General features: G+C 34.2%; 1 protein-coding gene across 2 annotated transcripts in view; it reads left to right on the forward strand.

Moving 5' to 3' along the window:
• The window catches only part of LOC129001734 (eukaryotic initiation factor 4A-I-like), a 93829-nt gene extending 90312 nt beyond the window's left edge, over window positions 1–3517 (forward strand). For both annotated transcript variants that reach the window (XM_054429144.1, XM_054429145.1), the window contains exon 10: window positions 2773–3517. In XM_054429144.1, coding sequence (XP_054285119.1) covers window positions 2773–2917 — 145 coding nt within the window. In that variant the 3' untranslated portion in view covers window positions 2918–3517. The remainder of the gene's footprint in view (window positions 1–2772) is intronic.
• Window positions 3518–14817: the final 11300 nt, after the last annotated feature.

Raw genomic sequence — 14817 nt, forward strand, 5'->3', positions numbered from 1 at the left:
TACAATCAATATCATTGCTTAATTATTATTGACAACATATGTTAAACAAATTATTTTAAACAAAGACTTTTAAGTAAGTAATATACAAACAGTCCTAGGATTTGCAAGATCCAGCACATCAATGTTAAAATCACCTCCCACAATGAGGTTATACTTACTCCTTAAGTTTAGTAAGTCCTAAAGTTAACTGGACATGATTGTAGGAATAGGAAATGTTATTACAAAGGGAATAAAACAATTGCAATTCGATGTATGTTACATTTTTAATATGTAACATTATACACACATACATACATACATACATAGTTCCTCTTTTATAGATATAGATTTTAATCATATTTGGCCATTTTATTTATTTAATAAAAAGCTATAAACATTTCAATAAAAAAACACTCTTCAATACCTTGGCTGTAGCAGCAAACCTAAGTACTCTTTAAAATAATCTGATCAGGAGATAAATCTGACAATTTAAAAGGAATATTTTAGCAGAAATCCAGCATCCAGCAAGTTAAATGAAAATCCGCTTAGTACGTAGGTTTGCTGTGGTGGGGGTATGAAGATAATGCAATAGTATACCTTATTAAAAAAAAACTTTTCTATACATTACAACAATAATAGTATTGCAACTCCCACCTAGCTCACTGATTGAGTACACATACTGCATTACACCGGCTGAATCTCGCAGGATCTCCATTAAAGTATGTACTATTATACATCATTTTAAAGCTAATGAAAGCAGCTACAACTTTTGTTTCAAACATATTTTTATAAAACGTCAGCAAAAAAGTTAACGCAACAAAAATAAAATTATGTGTCCAAAAAAATATAAATCTTTACATTTTTATACAAATAACGAACAAACGGTAACAGCTACGACAAAATTTTACCAAACAGGATTGTAGGAAATTTTATAACAAAGACAATAAAACTAATTTCAATTCAATATGTTGTTTGACAATCGAGAAAAACGTGATTTACGAAACCCTTACACTTTGTATGTTTAGGGGGGGAAGCAAGGGGGGTAGGGGCGGGGACTTTTGGCTGAACACTTGTCTAAATGGTAGTAGTCGATGGGCAAAAAATCTGCTTGTTACTAATTTTTTCCTTCAACCGGTGTTTTACGACCAGGTTGACTGGGCTAGGCCTATATACGTGGTGAGAAGAATTAGATGGATTGGTGATTTATTATCAGCAAAAACAGCGTACCATGCTTTAATGGAGTCGCATATACAATATGGTCTTGTTGTCTGGGGCAGGACTACTGAAAGCAACCTTAGCAGAGTATTAAAGCTGCAGAAAAAAACCATACGTATACTTGCGAACCTTCAACCCTCAGGCAGCTGCAGGGAAGCTTTCAGATCGCTTGGTATTCTGACTGTTGTAAATCTTTACATCAAAGCAGTAAGTTTGGTAGTCCTTCTGGTGAGTGAGTCTGATCTGCCAAAAAGTACAAATTTTCACGCTTACAACACCAGGCGAGGAAACGACTTCATTCTGCCAGTACATCATACCACCCAGTACGCCAGAAAACCATCCTACACTGGCTGCAAAATCCACAATAGCCTACCACCATCACTGAAGTCACTGAAGGGAAAACCACTGAAAACACGCTGATAGAAGACCAGCCTACTCCTTGAAGGAATTCCTTGAATCCGATCTGAATCATTAACTTGCACTAAATTTTTCATCATATTGTTAAGCAAAAAAAAAATCTTGTAGCCTATTAGTTTTCAGTTATATTATTGTATTTTTATGGACAACATTTTATTTTTCTTAATGAAACTACATACAAAATAAAGGATGATTTGATTTGATAATTCATTTATTTTTCAGGCTTATGACATCATTTATTTATGTTTATGATCCATACTGTTTCTGTTCATATTCATGCAGTATATAATATGTGTGAGTCAGCTGTGTGGAATTGTGAAATCAAAATTCATTTGTCCGATCTGTTTTTTTTTACATTTCAACTTAGTGAGATTGTACTTTGTTGCCATGGAGGCCAATCAACATTTACTTTTAAAACTCTCATTTAAGAACTTTGAATGCTCACGGGCAGAGTCCTAGGTCAATATCGAAGCGAGAAGAGTTATATAATATGTATCCTCGGAGCTGTAGCTTTATTTCTGTCCAATTCGAGCTTAGTCGGTTCAGTAGTTTTTTAGTAAAGCTCATATACACACACACACACAGAGACAGACAGACAGACACCACGTCTTCTTTATAATAGTATAGATGATAGATATTCTGATGATTTAATTATGAATATTAACCTATTCTGTATTTACCAACACATGTAAAGAATGTTTGTGTGCAAATAAAATTTCTCTACGTGTCAGATTGCTGATGCCATTTATTTTAGCTATTGATTTGACATTTCTAATCACAGCATGTTCACATTCTTAATGTTGTATATTAATAATATAAAGATATTTGCCTTCATCGCCATACTTCTTGGTCTACTACACAGTACACTTGCAAGGAAGTGTACTGTGGTACAGAACTGTACTGAGGGTACATTGAATCAGAGGAGACAGGAAACGTCAAGTGATATTTGAATTGATGTGCCGAAAATCTGCAAACAAAATTTAGTTTCAATCCTATTCTTAGATGTTTTATATTTGCATTAATTAACAGTGCTTTGGTACTTGTATTTTTGTCTACAGAATAAACAATCTCATTAGACTAGATATAGTTTTAACCAGATATTTTGTCTAACCTATTATTATATTAAATTTAATTTGCTAACAATCTATTATGGTGTTTCAGGATTCGCATAGGTGGACGTTTCGGCAGGAAAGGTGTGGCCATTAACTTCGTCAAGGAGCAAGACAAACGTGTACTAAACGATATTGAACAATTTTATAACACTACGATAGTTGAAATGCCGATGAATATTGCCGATCTAATCTAGTGACCTAGCCAAGATTATGGTGTGAGTATCGGATTGCGCCGTGTTATATTGTGACGTGTATTTTTGATCGGCCTGCTTAAGATGCACTCTTGATTCTACTGAGGAAATGGTTGCTCTTATCCATAATTTCTGAAAAGTGACTTGAAAGGTTAGGGGTGCCCTAACCTCAATACTGAGTGATTTGATTCGTCAATCCTCAACTAAGTCTCCTTGGAGGCATTATTCGGTGTTAATAGGTGTATTGTTTATTTTTAATATGTATTAGGCTTTACATGATGGTACATGAGTGGTATCCTATGTTTATTATACATTACGTTATGTTTTATTATTCCAAACTGGCGATCTTAAAGCTACCTTTTTTTGATGTTGCAGATCTTTCAATTACTTCAAAATCACCATTGTCTCTAATAATATATATTGAGTTTTTTTCTTCATTTAGATTAATACCTAGGCTTACATTTCGTTGTTTAAGAAAAATTGTTTGTTGGTCTTTGGAAGGGGGTTTTTAATAAAAAACTTTGTAGACAAAAACCATAAGAAGTGGTTTTAGTGGATACGGTTTTTGTATATTGTTTAATATAAATAAACATAATAAACAAACGCTTGTTCTATATTGCCTTGACCTCTTGCTTTGTTGTAAGGAAATGGTTTGTATACTAGTGTAAGTGTATATTTTCATATTACAATTTGTGATGTATATACAGAGATTTCTCCCATTCATCAGCGGAGATGACATTATAAAGATCAAATCTTTCCAAATTGAAGCTCACCAAGAGACGTAGGAATTGGCTAACTCAGGAACTCGCTAACTCCGTGTGTCGGATCTGGCTAACCGTCTCAGTCAGGAATTGGCTAACTCTGGAACCCGCTAACTTGATTTTGTCTCGCGGCGGAATTCGCTAACTCTGGAAGTCACTAACCCGGCTACGCCAACTGCACGGAGCATTGCCAACCTTGTACGACGAAATAATCGTACACTGCCGTATTTCAAAATATCAGTGTCAGTAAAGATACAGTAAATGCTGTTGTTTTTGTTATCAATTCCACTTTTAACAGCTACCTAGCACAAAGCAATTAAAAAATCATAAAAAAAACATGATTTTTTTATTTAACTGTACAACGGCCAATTAAATGTTTATGATTTCGATCTTAAATATAAATGCCATCAGTATTATAGGAAAATAATATATGAAAAATATTGAACATTCTGTACAAAACTGAATTTCATCCAAGACTGAAAAATCCACCGGACCCTCCTAACCCCTTTTATTATAGAAGAACATGTTTTAGATCAATCAATCAATCAAATCATTTATTGTAGTCAGACATACATTGTATTACAAACGTGAACTTAAATTACTTCTAAATATAAACACAGGGTGTCCACATTCTGGAAAGTCAGGGATAGTCATGGAAAGTCATGGAAAAAAATGTTGGTCATTGAAAGTCAGGGAAATAGGCAAGAAGTCATGGAAAGTCATGGAAATTTCCAATTATGGATGGATTTGAGGGGACCATTCAATGCTCTAGTCAGCTGTAACCCGGACTGTTGTAGCATTTTTCAGGATTTTTCACTAATGTTCGACAATTCAATTTATTACAGTTGTTTTATTTTATGAGTTTTCGGTTTGTTTTAGTTCATTGTTGTACCTATTGTACTCCATTGTTATCTGTTATTACATATTTCAGTATTTTCTGCAAAATAACATGTCCAGGCACTTATATTTGTGTGTGTATGTTATATTATAATTTGCGTGTAAAGTTCGTGAGTCATGGAAATCAATGGTAAATGGTCATGGAAAGTCATGGAAAGTAATGACAAATTTTTTGTGGACACCCTGAAACAATAATATAATGCAAATGAATTAATAACAAAACTGGTACTATAACACTGATACACATGGATGAAAGTAATAATTACAGAGCAGGTGGACTTAGCTTCAGACTTTTTTTTTATAAATTGGGTTGTTCAAAAAATTCAGCAACAGAGTAACATGCACGTTCTAAAAGGTATTCTTTTCACTTAATTTTGAATTTTGCTTCTGACTTTAAGGATTGTAGATTGGCTTGAAATTTGTTAAGCAGTTTTGGCCCGAGATTTTGAGGTAATGATGCAGCTAATTCCAATCTATGAGAGGTTTGTCTATGATGGTGTCTTTGCCTGGTATTATAATTATGATTATCTTTTGTTGTTGATTTAAACCTATAATATAATAGAATTTCAATGATATATATCGAAGGTAACGTTGGAATTTCAAGGGATTAAAAAAAAAAAAAAATTCGGCAATGTGTTCTTCTGTACACACCTGCCATAATACGAACGGCTCTTTTTTGCAACCTAAACACGCGTAAAAAATTTGATTGTGTCGCAGACCCCCAGAGAATAATTCCATACATTAATCTTGACTCTATGAGTTAAAAATAAATTAATCGCATAAGTAATAAATTTTGATATTAGATAGTTAAAGGATTCCCAATTCCGTCAATTTTATTGAGATTGGACTTTATCAAAAAGTGCACAACATTTGATTACTGAAGACAACAGTGAATTACAGTATTTATAAAATATCCACATATACATAGTTTTTCCTATTAATTGGCACTTTAGCAAAATTGTCCATTTAAATTGGGTTAAATGTTTGATTCAAAAGCTAATTGAAGCATAATTTAAAGAAGTGTCGAGGACGGACGCGTGGCAGAAAGTCAACAGTCCCGGAAGGTCAAATAATTTATACCTGTGCCGCTAGGTCAAAAACTACAATGTTTGCAGTGTCTGTAGATCAAAAATCCCAGAAAGTCAAATAGTACAGTCCGAGCTAAAAACGTGGTCTATGTTAAAGCAATTGACTTATTGGGAATTTGACCTAATGCAACAGCAGTTTTAATATAACGAAATAAGATAAAATATAAGTTCAGTTTCGCTGAGTCAACAGTGCCGGAAGGTCAAAAGTATAATCTGTTAAAAACAGCGATAGTCCTCTCGACGCATGACTTCAATAATTTCGTGTTTTGGTGAACTTAAAGTTGTGCTAAAATTTTGAAAATTGGCACAGAGCTTCTTGGTCAGTCCTACTCGATGACTATTTTGTTGGAACTTTAAACTATTTACCGATCTAATTAATAAAAATTAATATGTATGGTGAAATATTTTTAAATCGTGATTTCTAGCATGAAAAAGTTAGCATGCAAGATTTTTTGTTGTTTTTGGGTTAAGGAGGTTTTGTCTGTGGCAAAGTTGTAGCCAAAAGTGTGATGCGTAAAATATATTTTTTTGAATTTTTTACAATCAGTGGTTCAATAGATAACTTGGGTTGAAGAGGACGGCAAATTTAACATTTCGCAACACATGGAAAGAACTACATCGTACGATGCGACTGCTGAGTGGACTTTTAATTTACAGTTCTAAGAACAAGAAAAAGATGAATATACAGATCACCAGTACATTCATATTATTTATAAAACATCTTTCTGTATTACCAGCTTACATTTTTCACTTATAAGAATACATCATAAACAGGGTGTTAAAAATAAGCGGGGAGATACTTTACCTAGTAATTCCTTGGGTCAAAATAAACAGAAAATGAAGGATAACATTTTTTCAAAAATCGTTTCGTTAACCAGATATCCGCCATTTTGTATTTTTTACATACAAATATTTATCTTTACACTTTTCCAACCGATGTTTATGAAACTTGGTATGTATCCAACTTGGTATGTAGGTAGAAGAGACCCATGTTATAAAAGAAGATTCATCTCGATTCACCCTAAAATTTCAAAATTTAACACTTAACTACAATATAATATACTTTACTACACCACAATATTTACGTATCACCATAAATCTTTAATAAAATAAAACGTTCACATTTTTAAAATCCAAAGTAAATCAATATAATCATATAATCAATATAAAAAAGTGCACTAGTACTTACTAGTGTCCAATAACAATTTGATGGATTTAACCAAAACCTTTTCTATTTAACTTATTTTCAGCTGTTAAATTTCAAACGATACGTTTTAGCTACATCATTAACATTATTATCATCATCATCGTTTGAGTTTGGGTTTGCGGCAATGTATTTTTATAATTAAAACCTTTAATTTGATACCTACCAAACTTGACCTCTGCTGCTATTAATTGACTGTATGGACTATTAATTAACAGCTGTGTCTAAGGATTATGTCGGCCTTAGTCACTAACAGGACAACAAGATCGCTCCACTCATCACACACTCAACTCCATTCATACTTGGCTTAAAATGCATACATTTGTATGGTCGCCATTTCAAAAACAGGTAAAATAGTATTCAAATTATAAAAGAATTTTGTCTTAGTCTTTATGGTCCATCCCCTTAAGTTTAAACAGTGATAATAGCTTAAGACAGTATATATTTATGGCTATTATATTATTGATATACCAAGTCTCACTACTTTATCTATATTGTTAAAAAAATATAGTTAATCCAGGACTTTTCAACCATACTGTATAACGCCAACACGAAATTTTTCCGTTTAACTCCTCCGAATTTCTTAGGTGATTTTGACCATTCATGTCTCATTAGAAAGAGCGTGTCGCGTACATTTGCAAACCAACCTTACATTTTTAAATCCCTTGGGCTCAGCCCCAGCGGCTCATGTTATGAACCCATGCTATGCAGACTCTATGAAGAACATATTGATTTATTTATATTAGGATCAGCCCAGTTAATTGCTGTTATGCAATTCAAGGAAATAATGTAGGTTACATTATTAACATGTTACTGATTTGTTTCAAATACTATATTTACTATTTCTATTTGGGTTTGCAGGATAATTTAATCCATTTTACCAAAAAATAAAATTAATGGACAAAGTACTATATTTCATGAGCTATCATTGAAAGGACCGATTGAAGTCCTCATAAACCAAAATAATGCCTACTAAAGCAATTAAAATTGAGACGAACATGTAATGCACGAAATCAGGTGGTTCTTAAGTATGTGAAAAAATGTATCGCTATTCAAAAACAGACGGAAAACTTGTAACCATATTCTTGACAACGGGTGTAACCATGTAACATGGCTACATTATCAATGGCAAACGTGGACAACCTTATACGAGTGTGAGTACGTCCGAAAACAGGGTAAGTCCGAAAACAACTCTAAAAAACAATAAGCAATAAATTGCAAGAACCGTTGCTTATATCATTGGGTACGGTATACACGTATCCACTGACGTGTATACTCAATGCTTATATCGAACTGTTATATATGTACATCGTGAGTTGTTCCATTAGTTGTTTCATTTAGTTGTGTGTCCATTAGTATAGTAGTTTAGTTGACTCTTTTAAAGTCGGCGGAAATTGTGACTGTTATTACCCTTGAAATAATGTTTGTGAAGTACTTTGCAATCCTATCAATGCTTATAGAATCATACGATTACAATTTTCTGGTTAGAATATTTCGCATAGAGTGGTGACTAGTGTATCTTTTTGTTTTGCTTGTAAAACAGGATCAACAGAGATTTTCCATCGACTTAAACAATACGATACTCCCAAATTGTTCATTGCAATAACAAAATATCACACAGTTTGATGAATATTTGTGTGTAAACCACATACAGTACACCTTTATTCTATCTATTTTACCTTTTATTTTTCCAAGACTTTATAGAAAATCACGCATTACGTGATCAGTGAAGAAAAGGCTGTATCCCATGTGTTTTATAGGTAAAGAAGACAAGGGCGCTCCTAGACATATATTTGGGGGGGGGGTCACCGGGGGCCTGGGGGGTATGGAATACCCCCCAAAAAGGAGGGGGTCTTGGGGTTCCCCCCAGGAGAAAATATAAATAAATAAATATAGGCTATACAGGGTGATCAACTCAAGGAGGCCACCATTGGGATATCGGAAACGGTAAAAATTAGAGAAAACTTAAAATGGAAGACATTCCTTTATTTTTTGTGGCAGTTTAAAATATGATTTTAGTCGTTTGAAATTCAGCCGCCATTTTCCAAAATGGCGGCCAAATTTGAAATTTCTTATCGAACACCCTATATTTTATCATGTTTTCGGACATAATAGGCAATTTTAAAACTTTTTAATCCTTGACATTTTTTCGATAAACCCACTCGTTTAGGAGTTACAGCCTATGGAAAAATGACTTCCAGTATACATATTAAATCATGTAGCTCCTAAACAAGTAAGTTTAAAGCAAAAATACGAGGTGTAAAAAAGTCTTACAATTGCATCCACATTCCAAAAAGACCATAAAATTCATTAAAAATATAAATTATATTATTTAAAAAAATGGCGGCAAACTTGAAAAGTGGAAAACTTTTTATTTTATAGTCTTTAAGGAATGAAGATGCAATTCTAAGACTAATTAATTTACTTTTTGCAATTTTGCTCTAAACTTACTCGTTTAGGAGCTACATGATGTAAAATGTACACCGGAAGTCATTTTCCCATAGGCTGTACTCCTAAACGAGTGGGTTTATCGAAAAAGTGTCAAAGCTAAACAAGTTTTTAAATTGCATATTCTATCCGAAAACATGATAAAAAAACTAAAATCATATTTTTAACTGCCACAAAAAATAAAGGAATGTCCCCCATTTAATGTTTTCTCTAATTCTTACCGTTTCCGACTTCCCAATGGTGGCCTCCTTGAGTTGATCACCCTGTATATATGAATTTGAACGAGTGGTGTTTTTGGCCTCTAGGGACCTCAAAACGAAAAATTAAATCGGTCCCGGGTCCAGGTGTTACCATAAGTACTACGGTAATAGCTTATTCCCTATATGGGAAATTCGCCAAAAACCTAATAGTTATATAGAACAATATTTCATTCAACCAGCTGTTAGTTAAAACAAATTATATGGGACTAAAACAAATCGATGATTACAAAGATTCCTTTAAAAAATAATTTGAACATCCTACTATTTTTCTATGCAAATTTAAATAATCTGCCATCCTCATACCTAGGAGTTGAATGTATCGATGGTCAGCATTACACATAGTATAAATAAGTCAACTCTAAATATGTCTTTAAATTTGTTTCCAAATGCTGAATTTGTGTCACAAATGCTGAATGTTTACAGCTGTTATGCTAAGCAAATTATATTGTACAAAAAGCTGGCTTAGAAGGTTAGCGTCGGCTGCTAGACTTTAAAAAAATTAAAACTTAATTTCTAAAAAACTGGGACCCTTAATTATAATTATGGCTTTGACATTCCCTAGTTCTCAAAATTATCTTTCTTTCAACACAAAAATAATGAAAATCCGTCGACTGGTTGATTCAGAATGCGACAGGTTTCAACCCTTCCGAGGCGTAATACATTTACACAGTTTATGTATAGACTACATTATAACTTATAAAATAGTTCTAAAATTAAATGGATCTCCTTTTACAAACGTATATAATAACCATAAATTTTCAGATCGTCCTTGCGTGTATTTTATGCCACAAATTTTGACGAAAGGCTTTTCATTACATAAACTATACCTATTTAAAGTTTTGACCAAACAGTTGGCAAGAAGCATTAATAGATAAGCTATGTACCAAATATGATAATTTTAGCTCTATTCTAATTATGACAAAACACGAAGTAACTAAAAGCAAGTTTTGTTGGTGTAGTAAGCGTTGCAGGAGGTCTAATTTACACTGAATCGACGTTCAATTTTATTGCTTTTGATCTTCCGGCACTGTTGACTCAGCGAAACTGAACTTGTATTTTACCGTATTTCGTTATATTAAAACTGCTGTTGCATTAGGTCAAATTCCCAATAAGTCAATTGCTTTAACATAGACCACTTTTTAGCTCGGACTGTACTATTTGACTTACTGGGACTTTTGATCTACAGACACTGCAAACATTGTAGTTTTTGACCTAGCGGCACAGGTATAAATTATTTGATCTTCCGGGACTGTTGACTTTCAGCAACATTCCCTCGAGGACACCCCCCTCCCCACATTTTAACTGTGGGTTAACCAGGGCCGTTTTAACCCATACGCGAACTACGCGGGTGTATATGACACCACGAAAAAATGGCGCCAATGGGACACAATTTCTTTTTTTTCAGAAAACAAAATGGGAAACAACTTTCCTGACAAGTGAACAACTTAATTTTTTTTTTTTTTCAGTCAGAGTAAAAGTATCCTAAGCACCACGACACCAAAGGCATTTATTCTGTTTGTACCAACAGTACATGAAAAATGTGTATACTTGTACACTGTACAGAACTTCAACTCAAGGACTCAAGACATTGATTTGCAGTTTTGATTCGTAGTGAGCTGACGCTCGGCAGCGTACAGGGCTGCGCCTGTGGGTTTCATTTCATGACGCATGCTCGAGATTAGCGTGCAGCGCTACTAATGTTTAATCCTCCTGGAGCACTACTTGTCACCCACGATGTAAAGATATACTGAGTATAAACGATGAACAAACAACAAAGAGTTGTTTATATCGTTGCTTGTCCCAACAAGAAACTTCCCCCTCCCTTCTTCCCCTGATCACTCTCCCCTCATAGAGCAGAGCTGTATGTTGTATTGCACTCTTAGTTGTATACCAATTGAACATTCTGTATTCTTTTTGTCAAGGTAATATTTCAATTTGGTTTTTCATGTTTTCTTCATGTTTAATGTATTAAATTAAAAATTTCTCTTGCCATCTACCTACACCTGTTTTTCATTTTAATAGGCTTTATAAAAACTTATATCGTATCCAAGTTAATATCCTGTAAAAATTGATATCACATTTAGAAATAAATTTTTAACTTTAGGTTTTGCTAAAGTGTATATGATAAGAAAATGTTAAATTTACCAACTTTTATTAGGATGTGTTTAAAAATAACCTAAATATACAATTTTGTTTATTTCGCCTCATTTAATTATTTTTTTTATATTTTACAATATTTTTTCCTACAGTTGCCTAACAATTGAAATAAACCTCTAAATATGGTGTTATTTTAATCTTATCTTAGTTTAAACAATGAGAGGACTCTCTTATCTTAGTTTATGAGGACAGAGGTTTTAAAGTACAAGGTTTAATGGTACATAAATGGTTAAAATAAGGTTACAAAGATTTTTCAGTTGTGGGGATTCGTGCTGGCTGAATCAAAAGATTTTGTTGATGCCTAATTTAAAATTTTAATAAGTAAGTTATGCTAAGTTATAAATTAAACTTTTAGAAATAATAAATATGAAGGATTTTGATTTTGATGAATGGAGGTAAGTTGGGTCCAAATGGATGCTTGAGGAGTCTATAGTCTGAGTTAATAAATTAATAAAAGGAATGTTCTCACCAATCTTCTGTAATAATAATTTTCTTCTTATTAATGTAGGCCTAAATTCTTCTTTCTTCAGTTAAATTTGGAAATTTTGACAATATCTTCTTTTATAATTTCACAATTATTTTCACAATTAATATATTCTGTGTGTTCTTCTTGGATACCTTCACTGCACTGTCAGTCTCATTGTTGTAAATCCTTTCTTAAAATATGGGGTTCACATAAATAAAAACATGGTTGAAATTTACTTGTAATCTTGAACCCAGATGCACTGTATTTTAAATGGAGGAATTGTTTTTGAATAATAATTTTGGATAAGCCAATGAATAAATTTTGATTATAAATTATATATATGTTGAGACAATATGGTTTTAATAATTAATTAACAATGAACATGAATAAATATTGAAAATATAACAAGATTGAGTTTGGAATTTAAATAAGGACTATATTTATAAACATAGAATTTTGAGTCATTACACAATTTACATGTTCTCTCACTGATTTGAGAAAGCAAAGTGGCCAATTCGCTCATCAGTGAGACAATGTTAACATTGTCTCACTCTAATTACTTTGTCTCACTCCAGATTTGCAACGTGAAGGCACGAAATAGTGAGCACATAACATGCAGACAAGGTCGTATACGTGCAAAATATGTTGGCAGCACTGGCTGTAATAATCAGCTGGTCAGCTGTTGTACTGTTGTATTTGACACAGCATTAAATGTCATATTAGAAGTTCACTTCTGTGTTAAAATATGTTACGTTTCTTTACCAATTTATTTGTTTATGGTAACTGTAGGAAAAATATAATGTGCAACTCGAGTGCAAAGTGCAATTGCCTCACTCGAGAAACCATTCCTCACTCGCCTATGGCTCGTGAGTAAGTATTTCTCTTGAGTGAGTCAATTGCTCACTAGTTGCACAAATAACTATAGATTTTGACAAAAATAACCCCAATAAAAGGTATACATAAATTCACATTTCCTTGTTCTCCGTTAAATTCTACAACTTTTGGTAAAGTTGCAAGCCAAAAGTTTGAATCGTTACTACATGAAAAGCTGTCAAAAACAAAACATAATTTTTAATCTTGACTTACTTGACTTATTTCCTTGAGCTCCTAGGGGGAGCATAGGGCCTCGACGAACACTCTCCAGCGGTCTCTATGGTTTGCCAGTCCCTTTGCTCTAGCCCATGTCATGCCTTGTCCCTCCAACTCTCTCTCCACCGTCCGTCTCCAAGTGGTTCTTGGTCTCCCTCGTCTTCTGCTTCCTTGGGGGTTCCAGTCCAAGGCCTGTCTCGCCACTGTATCCTGAGATTGTCGTAGGATATGCCCGATCCACCTCCACTTTCCTCTTTTCAGCTGCCTTATAATAGGCTCTTGCTGGGTTCTAGCCCACAAATCTTCATTGGAAATTACATCGGGCCACCATATGTTTAGTATGGTTCTAAGGCATTTGTTGAGGAAGGTTTGGAGTTTTCTTGTGGCAACAGCTGTTATTTTCCACGTCTCACAACCATAGAGGACAGATTTGACATTCGAGTTGAAGATTCGGAGCTTTGTTTTCCTTCTAATCTCGGAGCTCCTCCAAACTGGTCTCAGCTGGGCGAATGCCGCCTTTGCTTTGTTGAGCCTGTTTGTTATGTCCTGGTCAGCTCCTCCATCCCTGGCCACCAAGCTACCCAGATAGCAGAACTCATTGGTTCTTTCTACCTCTTCCTCTCCAGTTCTAAGGGGGGTGTTATTCCGGTTATTCAACCTCATTTCCTTGGTTTTCCTGGCATTTATCTTTAAGCCCACCTGTTGCGCTTCCACTTTTAAATCGTTCAGCTTAGTTTCAATATCTCTGAAACTTTGGGCCATGATGCATAGATCGTCTGCAAAATCCAGATCTTCCAGCCTTGAATTAATGCCCCACTGGATTCCTCTGTTTCGATTCATCGCTTCTCTCATAACGAGATCAAGGACCATAAGAAAAAGGATAGGTGACAATAGGCATCCCTGCTTGACTCCTGAATTGGTTTTTATTGGATCCGACAAAGACTTATTGTACACTACCTGGCATGAAAACTCTTCATACATGGCTTTTACCAGTCTAATAATCTTTGGAGGTATACCAAAAGATTTCATTGCCTTCCAAATGCTTTGTCTGTTAATTGAGTCGAAGGCTTTCTCAAAATCGACGAATACTAAATACAATGCTGCTTGGTGTTCAGCAAACTGCTCGAGTATTATCCGCAGGGTATTTATGTGGTCGATGGTCGATTTATTTTGCCGGAATCCCACTTGTTCTTTCCTGATTTTTTATTGACAGGAATTTTAATTCTATTTAAGATAATTCTAGCAAGAATTTTGCTACAAACAGGAAGCAAAGTTATGCCCCTCCAATTGTTACAGTTGGAGAGATCACCCTTCTTTGGTAGTTTTACCGGATGCATTGCACGACGTCCAAGTGCCACGACGTCCAATAATATTTATTCAGTGCCACGACGTCCAAAACATAATTTTTGAGTTGTTGCACGACGTCCAAGTGCCACGACGTCCAAAAGTACAGTAACTGCCAAAAATATAGTCTTTCTACAAGCTTTGGACGTCGTGGCACTTGGACGTCGTGAAACAGCGCACTATAGGATT

This window comes from Macrosteles quadrilineatus, unplaced genomic scaffold (genome assembly GCF_028750875.1).
Source record: "Macrosteles quadrilineatus isolate MER2022 unplaced genomic scaffold, UCM_ALF_1.0 Scaffold_8__2_contigs__length_117827958, whole genome shotgun sequence".
NCBI classification, from domain to species: domain Eukaryota; kingdom Metazoa; phylum Arthropoda; class Insecta; order Hemiptera; family Cicadellidae; genus Macrosteles; species Macrosteles quadrilineatus.